The following is an 18,702-nucleotide window of genomic DNA, read 5'->3' as shown; positions in this document are numbered from 1 at the left end:
ATTTCTAGAATTGTAGTAGTAAGTACTAGAATTTCTAGAGTATTCTTACTCCGAAGTATAAATGTTAGACGTTGTGTGCCATGCAGCTCAATTCAAATTTCAAAGGTGAACCTGTAACAAGAAGTAGTATTACTTCGGCTGTCATAGCAATATTACAGTAATAATTAATAGTGCTATAGAGAGTGGTTACAGAATAGAGTAGGGATTTTAAATTTAACAGGATGCTGAAATATGAAAGAGGAAGAATCTTGCAAATCATGAAGTGAAAAGAAGGAAACAAAAAGAACAGCAATGAAACGAAACATATGAGGAGCGAGAAGCACATTCAGCTTCACAACCAAAGAGAATGAATAGATTGAGATAAAACTTAACAGACGAACCATGAGAAGAAACTAGAGAAGAGGCTCGAGTGAGACATTCAGCAAGCATTCATGGAGAATCTGCTAAAGAAACAAGATTACAAAATTAATTAAGTAGACTAACAATGAGTGAAATAGTGTTAGAATGAATGAAGTTTGAGAAAGACTACACTCACAAGTGTGTGAACAGAACAGTGTATGAGAAGTGCAAAGCAGAAAAAGCAATGCTTGAGGTTTTGCAGGTGCATCATTCTGTTACAATCCCACTGAAGATTACAACAAATACATACATGTTGTCATTGACAAACTTAATCAAAAGTATTGGTAAATACCTAAGTGTATTTAAGAGTACTTAGACTCTTTTTGAGGCTTAGAAAGTGTGTTTGTGCATGAAATACAACATCATTAAGAAGTTCATGTTTACGGTGTTCTTAAGTGTTGTAGAGTAACTGGGAATTTTATCAGAAAACAGATGAAAATAGAGATAAAGTGAAATGGGTCTTTTTTGGATAGTTAAAAAATAAATAAAAGAAGATCCAACATAAATAAAATGTCCACCTCAGTAGCTGAATGGTCAGCGTGGCTGACTACCATGCAGAGGACCTAGGTTTCATTCCCTGTGCTTTGGTGGCCGAACTGTTACGGGGTGCAGAAACCTATTATGTTTTAATTCTATGTTAATGCATGGGACATAAAAAGCCCAAGCAGCTGTTGAATCCAAACCCGAGTACTCTGATTTGTAACTTGAAATTTGAACAAGCAACTATTAGAAGGAAAACATTGCTCATTACAGATATGCTGCTAAGTTAATTACTTTGAAGAAATAGAAAGGAAAATTTTTAAATAGTGTAGTTATTTAGGTGATGGGGCTGCCAGAGATTGCTCTGGTTTGTGCAGCTGAGTGTAGAACAATTACTTCTAATTAAAAGAATGCACTATAGTTCAAAAGTAGAGACTTAAACAGACTTTTAAAAGGTAAGTAATTGAGGGGACAAACAGCTGAATGATAATTTTCTGTTAGAAAGAGATGGTAATTTATTAAAGTGTATGATTAGAAAATATGTACATACGATAATTCGAGAGATTAAAGAGATTGTTACCTTTGACACCTTGGCAAATTATAAGTGGATAACTAAGTGATAAAGCATTTTTCTTAATTCTTCTTCACTCATTTTTTATTTGTTAATTTATTATTAATAAAAAAGAAACTTCCCAGCTTTAAAAAAAATCACTTACCAAAATATATGTACTTGTGTTCTCTGTGTGGCACTGTATGGAATGTGGCAGAGGGTACTTGGTGAATTAGAAACATCATCCCCATGCCCCTCTTTCTATTCATGGTACACAGTATGTTGGAGGTGGCGGGGGGGGGGGGGGGGGGGGGGGGGAGGGAGGTGGAATTTTTGGCACCTCTCTGAATACATTTTACCTTGTATAATTATTGCCTCATGAGATTCAAGCTAAACAAAATAGCGCTTTGTGACTTACACTAGGTCTCCCATTGGAAGATGCTGATGACTTCTGTGCACTTTCACACTAAATTAACAAACTCATAATGAACTTTGTATCTGTTATTTAAGTAATCTACATAATTCATAAAATACTGCACATTTAGCAGATGACACTGAGGATCACCATATATATTCTGGCTTGTTGATTGTTAATATGGCTATTGTAGTTAAGTTTTCTGTACTTCTCTATTTTTGAGGTTTTCATGAATAATGTGTCGAAAGCATCATTATATAGTCCCTTAACAATATGCTGTCTTATGCTTACATGTTGAGTTTACTTTTAAAGTAGATGCTGAGAACTGATCAGAATTATCTGCTGAAATATTATAAGTTGCTTTGTCTGGAAGGAAGGCTGTGATCACAGATGAATAAAATGGTGGGACTTCCCATGACTTTGTAACAACAAAGTTTTCACACCATTTTTGTTTCATACTATGTTGTCGCTTATGTGAATGGGTACAAAATTCCAAACTTTTTGGAGCATCTTCCGTTGATTTCATCAGAAGATTGTAATAACATTATTACTGTAAATTTTACTGTCAAAATGTGAATACTGGTCAAGATAATTTTTCAACATTGAAGATTGCAGTAATAGTTTATTCTTAAATTTTCATTGATCATAGCTTTGTTGGAGTTGACAATTGGCTATAGATAGGCCAGTCTCTCTACTTAGTAATGCTTGAGTGACTAAAGTTAACTGTGTACGCAATTTCAAAATTGTTGTGACACAGTGACAGTTATGCAGTCCTCCTCCTTTTCTCTCTTCTCGTGTGTGTGTGCATGTGTGCGCGCTCGCAACAATGATACACCTGTGTTTGGATGTCATATTAATTACTTTAGTTTACTTTGCTTGTAATGAGTACTGTATTAATGTGTGTAATTTACTCTCTACTTTTAAACTAAATATTGGGAGTTTACTCAGATGGCTACTTATTGCAGTAATCATTTCACTGTTAATTGCTTGGTACTACTACTACTACTACTACTACTACTACTGATTATTTCCACAGAGAGCAGAACTGTGTGTTAAACTTTATGAGCAACGGGAAATTCAAGAAGAGGCAATCAAGAGACAGGATTTCATGGAAGCTGAAGCTATGAAACCAGAGATTCAGGCATTAGAGAAAAAAATAGCTGAACTTACATCACAACCTGATGTACTGACCCAAGAGGTGAGCACTACTGCATATGATGTAATGAAAAACACTAATTTATATTTCTACATTACTATGAGAGTTGCAGACAGTACTTTGCTTTTAGTTCATGAAAGTGCTAGAGTACCAAGTGTTTACACTATTCTCCACATGCGGATCAGGCAGTTGTAATTTATTTCAACATAATATTTTTATAAAAGAAAAACAGTCTTGGTTGCGAAATTATTTATTGTCAATGATGCATTTCACCCTTTTGAGGTGCAAAAGTAGCTGGATATGAAACCCACCTGTCATATAGCCATATAAAATGGAAAGTGGACGCAACAGTAACTGGATATATAATCCATCTGTCATGAAACACAAAAAATGTAAGCTGGACCTTGAACACACCAGTTGACATCGCCATAGTAGTACAAAATAGGACCACTCTTACAAAAATAAAGATGGTATGAGCCGCTTGCAGTACAGTGTTCGTTTGACATGCGTCTACATTTACGTAGATACTCCGCAAGCCACCGTATGGTGTGTAGCGGAGGGTACACTGTACCACTGCTTGTCATTGCCCCTCCTGTTCCACTTGCAAATAGAGTGAGGAACAAACAACTGTCTGTAGGCCTCCATATGAACCCTATTTTTTGTATCTCATAGTTGTGGTCCTTAAACGCAGTGTATGTTGGTGGCAGTAGAATTGTTTGACAGTTAGCTTCAAATACCGGTTCTCTAAATTTTCTCAGTAGTGTTACTCGAAAAGAATGTCACATGTCCTCCAGGGATTCCCATTTGAGTTCCTGAAGCATCTCTGTAACAATTGTGCTGCTTGTACCTACCAGTAACAAATTCAGCAGCCTGCCTCTGATTTGCTTCAATGTCTTCCTTCAGTCTGACCTGGTGCGGATCCCAAACACTTGAGCGGTACTCAAGAATAGGTCGCACCAGTGTCCTATATTTGGTCTCCTTTACAGGTGAACCACTCTTTCCTAAAATTCTCCCAATAAACCAGAGTCAGCCATTTGCCTTCCTTACCTCAGTTTTAACATGTTCGTTCCACCTCATATTGCTTTGCAATGTTGTGCCCAGATATTTCTGCTACGGTCGCAGGTTCGAATCCTGCCTTGGGCATGGATGTGTGTGATGTCCTTAGGTTAGTTAGGTTTAAGTAGTTCTAAGTTCTAGGGGACTGATGACCACAGATGTTAAGTCCCATAGTGCTCAGAGCCATTTGAACCATTTTTGAACCCAGATATTTAAATGACTTGACTGTGTCAAACAGGATGCTGGTAATACTGTATCCGAACATTACAGGTTTCTTCTTCCTACTCATTAGTATTTACTTAAATTTTTCCACATTTAGGGCTACCTGCCATTCATCAGACCAACTGGAAATTTTGTATAAGTCGCCTTGCATCTTCCGACCTACAGTCACTTTCACTCAACTTCGACACCTTACCATAGACTATGGCTTTATCAGCAAACAACCGCAGATTGCTGCCCATTCTGTCTGCCAAATAATGATAGCTGTGTCTCTGATGAACACTCGCTGTCGAGTACAACATAGTGGGTTCTATTATTGAAGTAGTCTTCGAGCCATTCACATATCTGTGAACTTACTCCTTATGCTCATACCTTTAACAGCCTGCTCTTTGCTAAGAGTGTGTGCACTTGGTGTACATCATGGCTTACTGAAAAACACCTGCAGCTTCTTTGCTCAGTAGCAAAAAGTATGTGAAACGACAACATTCTCTGAAGCAGTCAGGTAGCTGGTGTTGCACATGAAACTAATCCCCTTGCACAGATATTCTTGGAATTACTTGAGTGAATGTAAAGTATTGTGATTTCAACAGAGAGAGATCTTTTCTTTAAATAGCATAAATGAATTAAATTCCTCTCTGACCCGTGTCTTTCAGATAACAATAACCAGTGTTTGTCATGGTACAATGCATACGTGCTACAATGTTGAGTATAAATCCAAGTCACTGGTCATATACTCACCGGCCGCTGTGGCAGAGCAGTTCTATGTGCTTCAGTCCGGAACCGCGCTGCTGCTACAATCGTAGGTTCGAATCCTGCCTTGGGCATGGATGTGTATGATGTCCTTGGGTTAGTTAGGTTTCAGTAATTCTAAGTCTAGGGGACTGATGACCTCAGATGTTAAGTCCCATAGTGCTTAGAGCCATTTGAACCATTTGTCATATACTTACCCAGCAGATAGTTGTTACGAATGTCAATGTTTCTGACTTGCTATGAATTTTCACTTCCAAGCAACAACTTCATTCAAGCTATGGTAGATGTAAAAGTTGTTTGAACGGTTTTGTTCTTTCTGATTTGTCAGTTCTAAAACCAGTCCTATCATTGTTAACACAATGTTCTACATACAGTTCAGTTGCAATATTTATTCAGTTGCAGTATTTATTCAGTTATATAAATTGAAGGGGGAGGGTGACTGATCAGGACTTCTTGCGGAATTGGCGGCAGCAAGTGAAGATGTTTGCTGGACTGGTATTTAAACCTGGATCTCCTGCTGAGATAGTCAGTGCAGTTGTGATTAACACTGTATCCTGGTTGTGTAGTGGTTAATGGAAATAAACAAATAAATAAATTTGGCATGGACAAAATCTAAATGTGACAGGTGGCAAAAAGGGAAAAGTAAAAAACATTGAGTAGGTTAATCAATGCTTCATGCTGATGCATCTGTCACTGCATTGAGATGTATCAGACAATGATAAGAGATGCCCAGACATTCGATAATGCTGATGCCATGATGTAACGACCTCCCTTCCCCCTATCCCCCATTACTGCCTCTAAAATATAAGTTAGCAAAATTATATTGACCCAATCCCCAGTTCCCCTTCTGAATTTATGGCTATTACCACACAGTGGTGAGACTGGAAATTTGATACAGAAGTAATAGTATAGTAGAATACTGGATGTATGTCTCTGATAACAAAAATATGTGTTCTAGAACTCTAGTAATCATTAAAGAAAGAAAATACTTTGCACTGGTAAAATGTGGAGGTCTGTTTATTAATGATGAGTAAGGTACCATGTTATCTGAGATCTGTTCCCTATTTTTTAAGAATATCTACTAAATTTATAATTTTGATGCCGTGTAAAGCAATGAATATAGCTACTGTGAATATTACTGGTGAAACTCTTATTTAAATAAGTGTAGAGAGTAGAGTGTAGAGAGAGAGGGAGAGAGAGTTAGTGATGCTCAAATAAGTAAGTTAAACCTCAGTAAGTGCTGAGGAAACCTTGTGAGTAGTTTGGAACTAAATGCAACAGTACAAAGCAAATGGCATTTTATTTTAAAGTGAACTAGCTGTACTCAGCCACACTTTGCTGTGGTTGTCTGCTTAAATGGAAAGGAAAGAAAAAAGAAAGCACACATTTCTAATATGTGTAGAAATTGGATATGCGTTCTACTCTCCCGGTCTGTTCAATCTGATCCCCATTCTCTGTCCTCCACCACCACCACCACCACCACCATCACAGTCAGATCCTGTCTTCACGTACTCCTGCCCCTTCTCTCTGTCCATCTCTTCCTTTCCGTTTTCTATGTCCATTTCCTCCTACCCCTCTGCCCATTTCCTCTTTCCCCCTTTCTCTGATCTTGAGCGTTGTTTATTGTTATTGCAAATTCATAGATACAACTTTCCTGTTTGCTAACAATATTTTGCTATTGTATATTTTAAATATATATTTATATAAATATAATAGAGGGAAACATTCCACGTGGGAAAAAAATATCTAAAAACAAAGATGATGTGACTTACCAAACAAAAGCGCTGGCAGGTCGATAGACACACAAACAGAAACACACACACAAAATTCAAGCTTTCGCAACCAACGGTTGCTTCATCAGGAAAGAGGGAAGGATGTGGGTGTTAAGGGAGAGGGTAAGGAGTCATTCCAATCCCGGGAGCGGAAAGACTTACCTTAGGGGGGAAAAAAGGACAGGTATACACTCGCGCGCGCGATCGCGCGCACACACACATCCATCCGCACATACACAGACACAAGCAGACGTGTGTGTGTGTGTGTGTGTGTGTGTGTGGGGGGGGGGGGGGGGGCGCATACACACACATACACAGACACAAGCAGACATTTGTGTGTTTGTGTATGTGCGGATGGATGTGTGTGTGTGTGGGGGGGGGGGGGGGGCGTGCGCGTGTATACCTGTCCTTTTTTCCCCCTAAGGTAAGTCTTTCCGCTCCCGGGATTGGAATGACTCCTTACCCTCTCCCTTAAAACCCACATCCTTTCGTCTTTCCCTCTCCTTCCCTCTTTCCTGATGAAGCAACTGTTGGTTGCGAAAGCTTGAATTTTGTGTGTGTGTTTGTGTTTGTTTGTGTGTCTATCGACCTGCCAGCGCTTTTGTTTGATGAGTCACATCATCTTTGTTTTTAGATATATTTATATAAATACATATTAGAAATTTGTGCTTTCTCTTTTCTTTCTTTTCCATTTAAGCAGACTGAGCCACAGCAAAGCATGGCCGAGTAAAACTAGTACACAATAAAATACAATGACATTTGCTTAAAATTTTTGCAATTTAGTACCAATGTACTCACAAGGTTGTTGCCTCAGCACTTACTGAGACTCAGCTTAGTTATTCGAGCATATCTCTCTCTCTCTCTCTCTCTCTCTCTCTCTCTCTCTCTCTCTCTCTCTCTCTCTCATGTTTGAAAAATAGTTGACCAGGCACTGTTGTACCCAGTACAACAATTCATAATGGGGGGACCTTCCCTGGTATACAGTCACTGTAAAGAAACTGAAACTACCGCATAATAGCTGGAGATATGCTGAATGAAACACGTTTGGCTGTTGAGAGGGCAGTGCATGGAGCCTTCAGGGAGTACCGTAGCAAAATATTGTCAAATGATCTTTCACAAAACCCAAAGCAATTCTGGCTGCATGTAAATGCTGTTAGTGGCACCAAAGTTAATGTCCAGTCCCAAGCGAATGAGGCAGAAACTGAAACTGAGGATAGCAATGCTTAAGCTGAAATGCTTATCTCTGTTTCCAACCCCATTTTCATCCTTGTACCACTGAAAAAAATGAGAGAAATGAGTATTAATGACAATGGTGTTGAGAGGCAGTTGACATTGTTAACATTGACCAAATCTCCAGGGCCCAATGGAATCACTATCACTCTATATTGAATTTGCGACCGAGTTAGCCCATCTTCTAACTATAATCTGTCGTAGATCCCTCAAAAAAAGTGGCAGTAGTTGGAAGGAAGCACAGGTCACACCCATCTTCAAGGAGGGTAGTAGAAGTGATCCACAACACAACCAACCAGTAATTATGAGATCGATACGTTTTAGAACTTTAGAACATATCCTGAGCTCAAACATAATCAGTTTTTTTTTTAACAGAATGACCTCCATGCCAGCCAGTGTGGATTCCAAAAATATCGATCATGTGAAACAACACGCAGTTTTCCATCGTGACATACTGGAAGCTTTGGATCAAGACAATTTTCCTCTTCACATCTGGAATTATTGGGATTTTCTTTCTTTCTTTCCCCCGCTTCGGGACCTTTGCCTTTCGTGGGCAAGTGCTCTACCAACTGAGCTACCCAAGCATGACTCACGACCCGTCCTCACAGATTCAACTATGCCAGTACCTCATCTCCTAACTTCCAAACTTCACAGAAGCTCTTCTGCAAACCTTGCAGAACTAGCATTCCTGAAAGAAAGGATATTGAATCAGTGAGGATGGGTTGTGAGTCGTGCTTGGGGAGCTCAGTTAATAGAGCACTTGCCCACGAAAGGCAAAGGTCCCGAGTCAGAGTCTGTCTGGCACACAGTTTTAATCTGCCAGGAAGTTATCTTAAATAGTCTGCCAGTGAAGTTTCTTCAGCATTTTTGTGACACCCTCCCAAGGGTCAAACAAACCTATGGCCATTCATGCTGCCCTTCTCCATGTAAGTTCAGTTCCCCTATTAGTCCTACTTGGTATGGGTCCCTCACACTTGAACAATTCTAGGATGGGTAGTAATCTCCTTTGTGGACTGATCACATTACCACAGCATTCTACCAACAAAAGTGGTTTACCCACGCCTAAGCCTATATTATCATTTTGTTTCATATCCTTACAAAGGAAGCAACCATGTGTTTTTGGCCCAAGGACAAAACGGACAGAGGAAGAACTTCCTTTTCGTGGTTCTCATTGGTAACGGAGGCGGATGAGATCATGCCAGTCAGATTGGGTGTGGAGGCACAACTATATGGCATATAGAGTCTGTGACACTGTTGGAGTAACATTACTAGAACCAGCACGTTTATTTCATTTGAGCCAAAGAGTATAATTCTGTGATAATAGTATGTGGATCACTTACTTGCAAACTTACCTAAAACAAAATTCTGCCTGTGGCAATTTTTTCTCCTGTCACATCTTCAATTTGAGTCCAACAGTGATGGCTTAAGGATGCTGGAGGCAGATTTTCAGGTGAGACTGGAAACCTCTAATTTGAATTTGCATTTTGGCAGCAGATGTATGAAAATTGTCTTTCTGAGACCCTGTGAAGACTCAGGAATTCAGTGCTGCAACTGTGTTTGGGCAGGCCTGTTTAAGATCATCACTGCCTTCTCTAATTTAGGAAGGCCCTAGAAACTGTGGACTAACCATCGGTAGTTACACTGTCAACCAGCTGGGAAGCCACATCCAGTGGGCCACCCTTTGTGTTATCGAAAGATGAAGATTACCAGAACTCTGATAATAGGAACCTAGGGTGTTGAATCTTAATTGATTTGAAAAACACAAGCAGGCCAAAGAGAACAGTAGTGCTTATCACACATGACCTTAGCTGAATGAATATAGATATTGCTATCTTCTGGAAGGGGCCCCCCAAATCCCCCTCTCTGGAAGTGAATTTATAACACTCATTTTGTGTGCTCTGACCTTGGGGGGACTGTTACCACTTAATGATTTCAAGAGCAGAGTTGGTAAAGGATGAGAGTTACAGAGTAGAGTGATGGGGACACAAGGACTTGGCAGCTGCAGTGCCAATAGTGTTTTGCTCCTTGATCCATGTGCTGAACATGTACTCATTATTACTAACACCCAGTTCTGCATGCTTGAGTGTTAAAAGACCACTTGTATGCATCCCCACTTGAAGCACTGGCACATTCTTGACTATGTCACCACCACACAATGTAATAAAACAGTTTTCCTTGTCACAAGGACCACAAGAAATGTCAATGGCCACTGGACAGATCATAAGCTAACTTTTTTTACCAGTTGAGGATTTCAATTTGTTACAAACCAAGAAGGTCCATCCACAAGCTGCCCTGACAGGCATTCAGTACTTCTAAACTGCACATTAAATCCACTGCTACAGATTACAAAAATGCAATCTCAAATAAGCTGGCTGTTCATCTAGTGAACACTAATAGTGGAAGTCAGAATTGAGCCAGCTTCAGAAGGCAATCACTGATTCAGATGAGGAAACAGTTGGCATTGTGAAAGAAAAAAATACAGATGGTTTGATAAAAATAATGAAGATATTACGCTTCTGATCAGTGCCAAATGAGAAGTCCATCTATCCTTTCTTCAAGATCTGTCTTCTATTGTGAAAAAATCACATTACAAGGAAAATGTCAGACACAAATTAGAGAAATCAGGAATAGCTGACGCAATTCTAAATCGTGCCTCTAGTACTGCCGAGGACCTCGTTATGCCATTGCTCTCAGCAACCCCAACAATCATGGATGGCAGTTCCACCCACATGCAGAGACTTTACCAAACAACTCAATCAACTTAGAACAAGAAAGGCTCATGGTCTTGATAACAACCCTCTGGAGCTGATACAAAAGGGTAATATACACTTGAATACTAGGCTTTTTTTTTACACTCATCCTCTTCATTTGGGAAACTTAAGAAATATCTGATGCACATGAAGAATGCTACCATAACTTGAAGAATGATACCATCATCACTGTCTTCAAGAAAGGCAATTGTAGCGCATGTGTATTGCTATTGTCAATTGCAGGTAAAATTCTCACAAGAATTCTATTAAATTGGCTCCAAATTATATCAGAGATGTTTTTGGCTTGGATCTCAATGTGGTTTCCGAATCTCCAGAGGCACAACATATATGATCTATGCTAGACAACGCCAGGGGAAAAGCAATGAACAGCTGAAGCTTCTATATTTAGTTTTTTATGACCTGGAAAAAGCATTCAATTCACTAGCTAGATTTGCCACATGGGAGGTACTGAGACATGTCAGATGTCCTGAATGCAGTGTAGAATTGGCTCAAGATATTCATGTTGATATTTCTGGAGAAGTATGTATCAGTAACTCTGTATCGGTTTCATTCCCAATAACTTTGCATTGTATGTGGCTGCCAGGCTGTATAAATCGTCTGTGAACAACCAAGGTGTGGGACAGTTTCATTTTGATGGCAATCTCTTCAATCTGGCAAGAGTTCATTCACAAAGATGTACTCAGATTACCCTGGTAACAGAACTACACTATATCAAAAAAATCAATGGCGAGAAAAACCATGTTACTGCTGCAACCTGCCCCAGGATTAACACTTCTTGTGTTAAATATCTCCATCTTAGACACAACACTGGAATGGGTTGATCTCTTTTCATATCTCTTTAAAGCATCTTATCTAAATGGTATTCTTGCAAACAGGACGTTGATGGAATAATTAGGGCTGCCCACATGTTCTGACGATTACTGTACAGACTCTTCTACATCTACACCTGTACTTTGCAAACCATCGTGAGGTGCATGGGTGAGGGTATGTCCCCTTGTACCAGTTATTAGGGTTTCTTCCTGTTCCATTCACATATGGAGTGTGGGAAGAATGATTGTTCGAATGCCTCTGTGGGTGCAGTAATTAGTCTAATCTTATCCTCATGATCCCTGTGTGAGTGATACATAGGGAGTTGTAGTATGTCCCTAGAATAATCATTTAAAGCCAGTTCCTGAAACTTTGATAGACTTTCTCGGGATAGTTCATATCTATCTTCAAGAGTCCTCCAGTTTAGTTCCTTTAGTATCAGGGGATTAAACAAACCTCTGACTGTTTGTGCTACCCTTCTCTGTAAATGTTCAGTATGTCCTGTTAGTCCTATATAGTACAGGTCCCACACACATTCTAAAGCTGGCCGCATGAGTGACTTGTATACAGTCCCTTTTGTAGACTGATTGCACTTCCCCAGTACTCTACCAACAAACCGAAGGTTACTACATGCTTTACCCACATCTGAACATGTGAGATCATTCTGTTTTGTATTGTTACATTGTGTTTCAGCCAGGTATTGTTATGAGTTGACCAATTCAAACAGTGACTTATTGATATTATAGTCATAGGATACTACATTTTTTCGTTTTGTGAAGTGCAGAATTTTACATTTGTGAACATTTAGAGCGAGTTGCCAATCTCTGTGCCACATTGAAATCTTATCAAGATCCGACTGAATATTTACGCAGCTTCTCTCAGATAGTACTTCATTATAGATATAGTACTTCGTCATAGATAACTGTATCATCTGCAAAAAGCCTGATTTTACTACTAATATTGTCTGCAATGTCATTAATATAACATGAACAGGAAGAGTCTCAACACTCTTCCCTGGGGCACACTTGAACTTACTTCTACATCTGAGGATGACACTCCATCCAAGATAAAATGCTGTGTCCTCCCTACCAAAAAGTCCTGAATCCACTCACAAATTTCACTTGATACTCCATATGATCTTTCTTTTGACAGTAAGCATATGGGTGCGGTACTAAGTCAGATGCTTTTCAAAATGAAGAAACAAAGCATCCACCTGGTTGCCGTGATCCAAAGCTTTCAGTATGTCATGTGAGAAAAGTGCAAGTTATAAAGACCTAAAGCTGCATACCAAACTTGCAGTGTATGGAGCTGTCATGATTTCCACATCCTTTTATGTCTGTGGAACTTGGTCTCTCTGTCACAGTGATATTATAAAAATCAAATGTGTGCACCAACAGAAAATTTGACAAATCTTGAATATTAAGTGGGAGGACTACGTGACTGACACTTAAGTTATTGAGAAAGTGCATCTAAACAGCATGAAGCGACCATTGTTGCTCATCAACAGAGATGGTTAGGCAATGTTTACCATTTTTGAGTCCCAACCCCCCACCCCGACACACACACACACACACACACACACACACACACACACACACACACACACACACACACACACACGTACGTACGTTGGCGAGTTAGTGGTTGGCTACCACGAGGCTCCAGCCTTTGCAGCATTTTTTTCCATTCCATGATGCTTGTCTGTCCTCTTGCTATTCTTTTTCCCCTCCCTTGTGTAACATGTCTGGGGTATTATTGGGAATGTTCTGCATTCTGTCACTGACGTACGAACAATCTCACCTTCATTTTTTGCTCCCTTTTTGTTTCTTTGTTTCTCTCCTCCTCTCGTTCCTCCACTTTGACATTTGAGGTTCCTCTTTTTGTTCTTCCTCCCTGTGTGCTCTTGAAGGCCAGACCACGTGTCTGAGACCTAGCCCATCTGGTATCTGTATTTCCAGGGCACACCACCAACCGTTTTTCAGTGTTGGACTCCACAGACCAACCGCACAATCACACTAATGCTTCTGTGGACCCCATGGAGCAGGATCCTCCTACTTTGGTGCTCTGTAGTAGCGACTCTGCACCGGCTGTCAATCGGCGGCCGCTGAGTTCACACTCCCTACACCTCTTCCTCATCATGACTGTCCTCAAATGGAACGTTTGAGGCCTTTGGTCCCACAAAGAGGATTTACGGCTGCTTTTAGCATCGTAGCATCCTTATGTACTCTGCCTTCAGGAAATGAGATTGCGCCCTCATGACCACTTTGAGCTTTCACATTACTTCCCAATTTGTTTCAACCTTCCCCCTGAGGTTGGCATTCCATCTCATGGGGGCGTCATGCTGCTCATACAGGTGGACATTCTCCCTGACTACCCATCTTCAAGCTGTCGCAGTTCGCCTTTTCTTTCCCCACCTCCGTCATTTGATGTCACCAGGACAGAATTCCTTCTGCTTATTGGGCACCTATCTCCCCCAATTTTGCTGCTCTGTGACTTTAATGTGCATCATCCCCTTTGGGGTTCTCTCAGGACCTGTCGGAGAGGTGCCTTCTTGGCTGACCACCTTAGCCAGCTTAACCTCTTCTGCCTTAGCACACCTACTTTCCTTTCTTACTCCTTGCACACCTATTCCCATTTGGACCTATCCTTTTGCACTGCCCAGCTTGCCAATCATCTTGAGTGGTCCATTCCTTCTGGCACCTAATCGAGCAACCATTTCCCGTGTGCCCTCTATTTGCTGACTCCAACCCCATCCGCGTGCACATCCAAATAGCAACTTACTAAGGCTGACTGGCAGCTTTACTCCTCCTTGGCGACTTTCAAAGAACAAGATTTCCCCAGTTGTGATGATCAGGTGGACTCTCACACCAGCGTTATCCTTACTGCTGCAGAACATTCCATTCCTCACACTTCCTCTTTACCACAATTTGCGTACAGAGACGTCTCTTCGATTTTAACCTCCACGCTATGCTGGCAAACTGCATTCATTATAAACAGATGCATGCAAAGTGTCATCGTACTCTTCGGGATAGCAAACGAGCTAATTGCATTTCATTGACTAGTTCTTTTAACATTTCCACCACTTCCTCTGTCATGTGGGCCAACCTCTGATGGCTCTCTGGGACCAAGATCCATTCCCCCATTTCCAGCGTCACAGTAACAGACGATGTTATCATGGACCCTATTGCTATCTCTAACACCTTGGGCCGCCATTTTGCGGAAGTTTCGAGCTCTTCCCACTATCAACCTGCCTTCCTCCATCAGAAACGAGGAGAGGACGCTCGGGCGATACCCTTGTCTTGCCTTCCCTTCTCCGAATCATGATTGCTAGAATGCCGCCTTTACTATGAGGAACCTTGATTATGCTCTCAGTTCATCCCGATCCTCTGCCCCAGGGCCGGACGCCATCCACATTTAGCACCTTTCTCCTGCAGGCAAGCTCTTTCTGCTTAACATGTACAACCGCATCTGGGTAGAGGGCAAATTTCCTGGAGGCTGGTGTGAAGCCACAGTCATAGCCATACCTAAGCCCGATAAGGACAAAAACCTTCCTTCTAGCTACTGCCCCATCTCTCTTACCAGCTGCATTTGCAAGGTGATGGAACGCATGATTTGTGCCCGGCTGGTATGGTGGCTCGAGTCTCACAATTTACTGACCACTGCACAGTGTGGATTTCAAGCACAGCGTGCTGCAGTTGAACATCTCGTTACTTTGTCCACCCACGTCATGAATACTTTTCTGTGGAAATCCCAGACTGTGGCTGTGTTTTTCGATTTGGAGAAGGCCTATGACACCTGCTGGCGAACTGGTATCCTCTGTACTCTCCGCATTTGTAAAAGATTGAGTTTTCAGGGTGTGTAGGTTCTACCATGTTGGACACATTTATACAGGAAAACGGTGAGCCTCATGGTTCCTTCCTGAGTGTCGTCCTCTTTGCTATCGCCATTAACCCTATCATGCATGTCTCCCACTGAGCATCTCTGGCTCCCTTTTTGTTGACAATTTTGCCATCTATTGCAATTCTCCAAAGACCTGTCTCACTGAGCGGCTTCTTCAGCGGTGTGTTGTTCGTCTTTGCTCCTGGAGCATGACAATGGCTTTCACTTTTCCACTGACAAAAGCGTCTGTACGAATTTCTGGCGATGCAAGTGGTTTTTCCCACCATCTTTACATCTTGGACCAGTTGCCCTTCCACTCATTGAAACTATGAAATTTCTGAGGCTCATGCTCAATAAGAAACACTCTTAGTCCTCCCATTTGTCTTACCTGGCAGCCTGCACTCCCTTAGTCTCCTACGTGTCCTCAATGGTACTTCCTAGGGTGCCGATTGAACCACGCTCCTCGGTTTTTACTGGTCCCTTGTCCGTTCGAAACTTGACTGGGTGCTTTGTTTATGCGTCTGCACGTCCATCCCTCTTACGCTGTCTCAGCGCTATGCACCATCATGGCATCCATTTGGCCATGGGCACCTTTTACACCAGCCTGGTTGAGAGTTTGTATGCTGAAGCTGCTGAACTACCACTATCCTACCGCTGTGATTTCTCCTCAGCAGGTATGCATGCCGTTTGTCTGCCAAGCGTGGCCACCCCTCCTATGCCTCCTCCTCTGATGATTCATTTGATCATCAGTATGGGGCTCGTCCCTCTTCTCTGTTATCTCCTGGAGTCCACTTTTGCCACTTGCTACGGCGGCTTAACTTCACACCACCTGAAACTTACTTGGTGGGTGTGTACCCTTTACCATTTAGGCTTTGTGAAGCGGCCCACATTAACCTTGGCCTTCATTCACTTTCGAAGGACACTACTCCAGCCTCAGTCTATCACCGCCAGGTTCACGACCTTCACATGGAACTTCATGATAGTACCTTTGTCTATGCTGATGGCACTTGGGCAGATCATGGGGTCGGGTGTGCCTTTGTCATTGGCACCCGTGTCTTTAGATATCTGCTTCCAGCACACTCCTCAGTATTTACAGCTGAGCTCTTCGCCTTGTATCAGGCCACAGAGTACATTCGGCGACATAGTCTTTCCAATTATGTCCTCTCCTCAGACTCTCACAGTGCCCTCCAAAGTCTGTGTGTGCTGTACACTGCTGATCCCATAGTGCAGCAGGTCAAGGAGAACTGTCACTTCCTCACTCTTCGTGGAGCGAGTGTCATGTTTCTGTGGGTCTCTGGTCATGTTGGTCTGATATTCCCTCTGATGATCTCTGCATTGCTGTCTGTCAGGAAGTAGTGTCCCTTTGGCATCACCAATGGTCCTCCCTTCACAGGAATAAGCTTCGGATCTTTAAGCCTCTCCCAGCAACTTGGACAACCTCTCGGCCATCCCACTGGGAGGAGATCATTTTAATTTAGCTGCATATTGGGCACTGCCTTTTCAGCCATTGCATTTGCTAAGTGGCACTACTGCACCAATTTGTACACATTGCACTCAAATTTTAGCTGTCTGCCATTTCCTGCTGGAATGCCCTTTTTTTAACAATTTACAATTCAGCTTGGGTTTGCCATCTGATTTAGCAGCCATTTTAGCAAATGACGTGCGGACTGTCGACTGTGTTTTAGTTTCTAACTGCCGAAGCAATGTGATGAAGGCCATTTAGTTTTTAGTTTTGGACCTCCATTTCCACAATTTTTTTTACCCCTTTTCCCATGTGGCTGTTTTTAGCTTCACCTATTCTATCCATTGGGACTGACGTATAGTTGTTTAACTCCTCTCTGTGTTCATATTCTATAGTTTTGACTTGGGCACATATCACCCCAGTTGATTTTTGCACCCTGAAGCAAAACAAAATAAACAGTAGCCAGTCCGTTGTGGTGGGGCCGCCATTTACCCTGTTGGTTGTAGTCCCCGACCACACAGGAATCGCTCCGCTGATGCCTCCACTGTTAACTCCCCACGTATGCCAAGGAGTAGATGCCCATCCCCTGGGGCATCAGAACTCCCGGCAATGGCCATCCTGCCAGGTGGCCTTTGCTGAAGCTGGTTGGCACCCATAGATAGGGGCCCTGGTCGAAGTGGGTTGCATCAGGGCGGATGACATGCCATGAAGTGTATTAAGTCATCACTTGCTGGTGGCCAAACACCAGCAGTCTCTAAGCATTCACAGGCTCAATTCAGTGCACAGAATTATGACCCCAAGTCGTTCCCTTGCTGGCCACAGCATGGGAGGAACGCCAGGCTAAAAATGGCAGCGTGTCTTATTCGCCCCGGTACCTTGTATGACCGAGAGCTGATGGGGAATCTTTCATGACAATGAAGCTTCAGTTTTTTGTTGAGCAATTAGAGGGTAAGTTTGGGGAGATGGAGAGATTGTCCAAAATGTGATCTGGGTCGTCCTTGATCAAAACAGCATCATCTGCCCAGTCATGGGCTCTACTTGCCTATAACAAACTGTGGTGGGTGGGGGAGGGGGGGGTGGTGTTTCTGTTTCCATCATGCCCCATACGAGCTTAAACATGATGCAGGGCATCATATTTCATAGGGACCTTCTTTTGCAGCCTCACAATGAGCTGTGTGCCAATTTAGAGCGACTAGGTGTTCATTTCGTCCGGCGCGTGCACTGGGGTCCGAGGGGATAATCAGGTTGCCACCGGTGCCTTCATCTTGGCCTTCGAGGGTGACACATTACCCGAGAAGGCCAAGATAATGGTCTACTGCTGTGATATAAAGCCGTACATCCCTCCCCCGATGCAGTGCTTTAAGTGCTGGAAGTTCGGCTGTATGTCTTAACGCTGTACTTCCAGCATCACCTGTCTGGATTGCAGATGTCCTTCACATCCCAATACTCCCTGTGCCACACTTCCCATCTGTGTCAACTGCAGAGAGCACCATTCGTCTCACTCGCCTGACTGCAGGATTCTCCGGAAAGAAAGGAAAATAATGGAATACAAGACCCTTGACTGGCTGACTTACACTGAAGCTAAAAGGAAATTTGAGTGCCTACATCCTGTACATATGACATTCTTACACTGCTGCTACAACAGTTCTAGCCCCATCAGTTCCGACAACCCCAGTCACCTCTCACAGCCGGAAGACTACACTTGCCCCCTTGATGATGGGGGTGGGGGCACTTTCCTCTCTGTGGCTTCCGCACC

The 18,702-nt window shown here is 42.2% G+C and overlaps 1 protein-coding gene across 2 annotated transcripts in view; it reads left to right on the top strand.

Moving 5' to 3' along the window:
- Positions 1 to 18,702, top strand: part of LOC126475468 (condensin complex subunit 3) — a 193,202-nt gene that overhangs the window by 89,339 nt on the left and 85,161 nt on the right. For both annotated transcript variants that reach the window (XM_050103353.1, XM_050103352.1), the window contains exon 10: positions 2,881 to 3,042. In XM_050103353.1, coding sequence (XP_049959310.1) covers positions 2,881 to 3,042 — 162 coding nt within the window. The remainder of the gene's footprint in view (positions 1 to 2,880; positions 3,043 to 18,702) is intronic.

The sequence above is a fragment of the Schistocerca serialis genome, chromosome 4 (assembly GCF_023864345.2).
Source record: "Schistocerca serialis cubense isolate TAMUIC-IGC-003099 chromosome 4, iqSchSeri2.2, whole genome shotgun sequence".
Taxonomy (NCBI): Eukaryota; Metazoa; Arthropoda; class Insecta; order Orthoptera; family Acrididae; genus Schistocerca; species Schistocerca serialis.
Note: the sequence above shows the minus strand (reverse complement) of the source record. Positions and strands in the feature narration are given on the sequence as shown.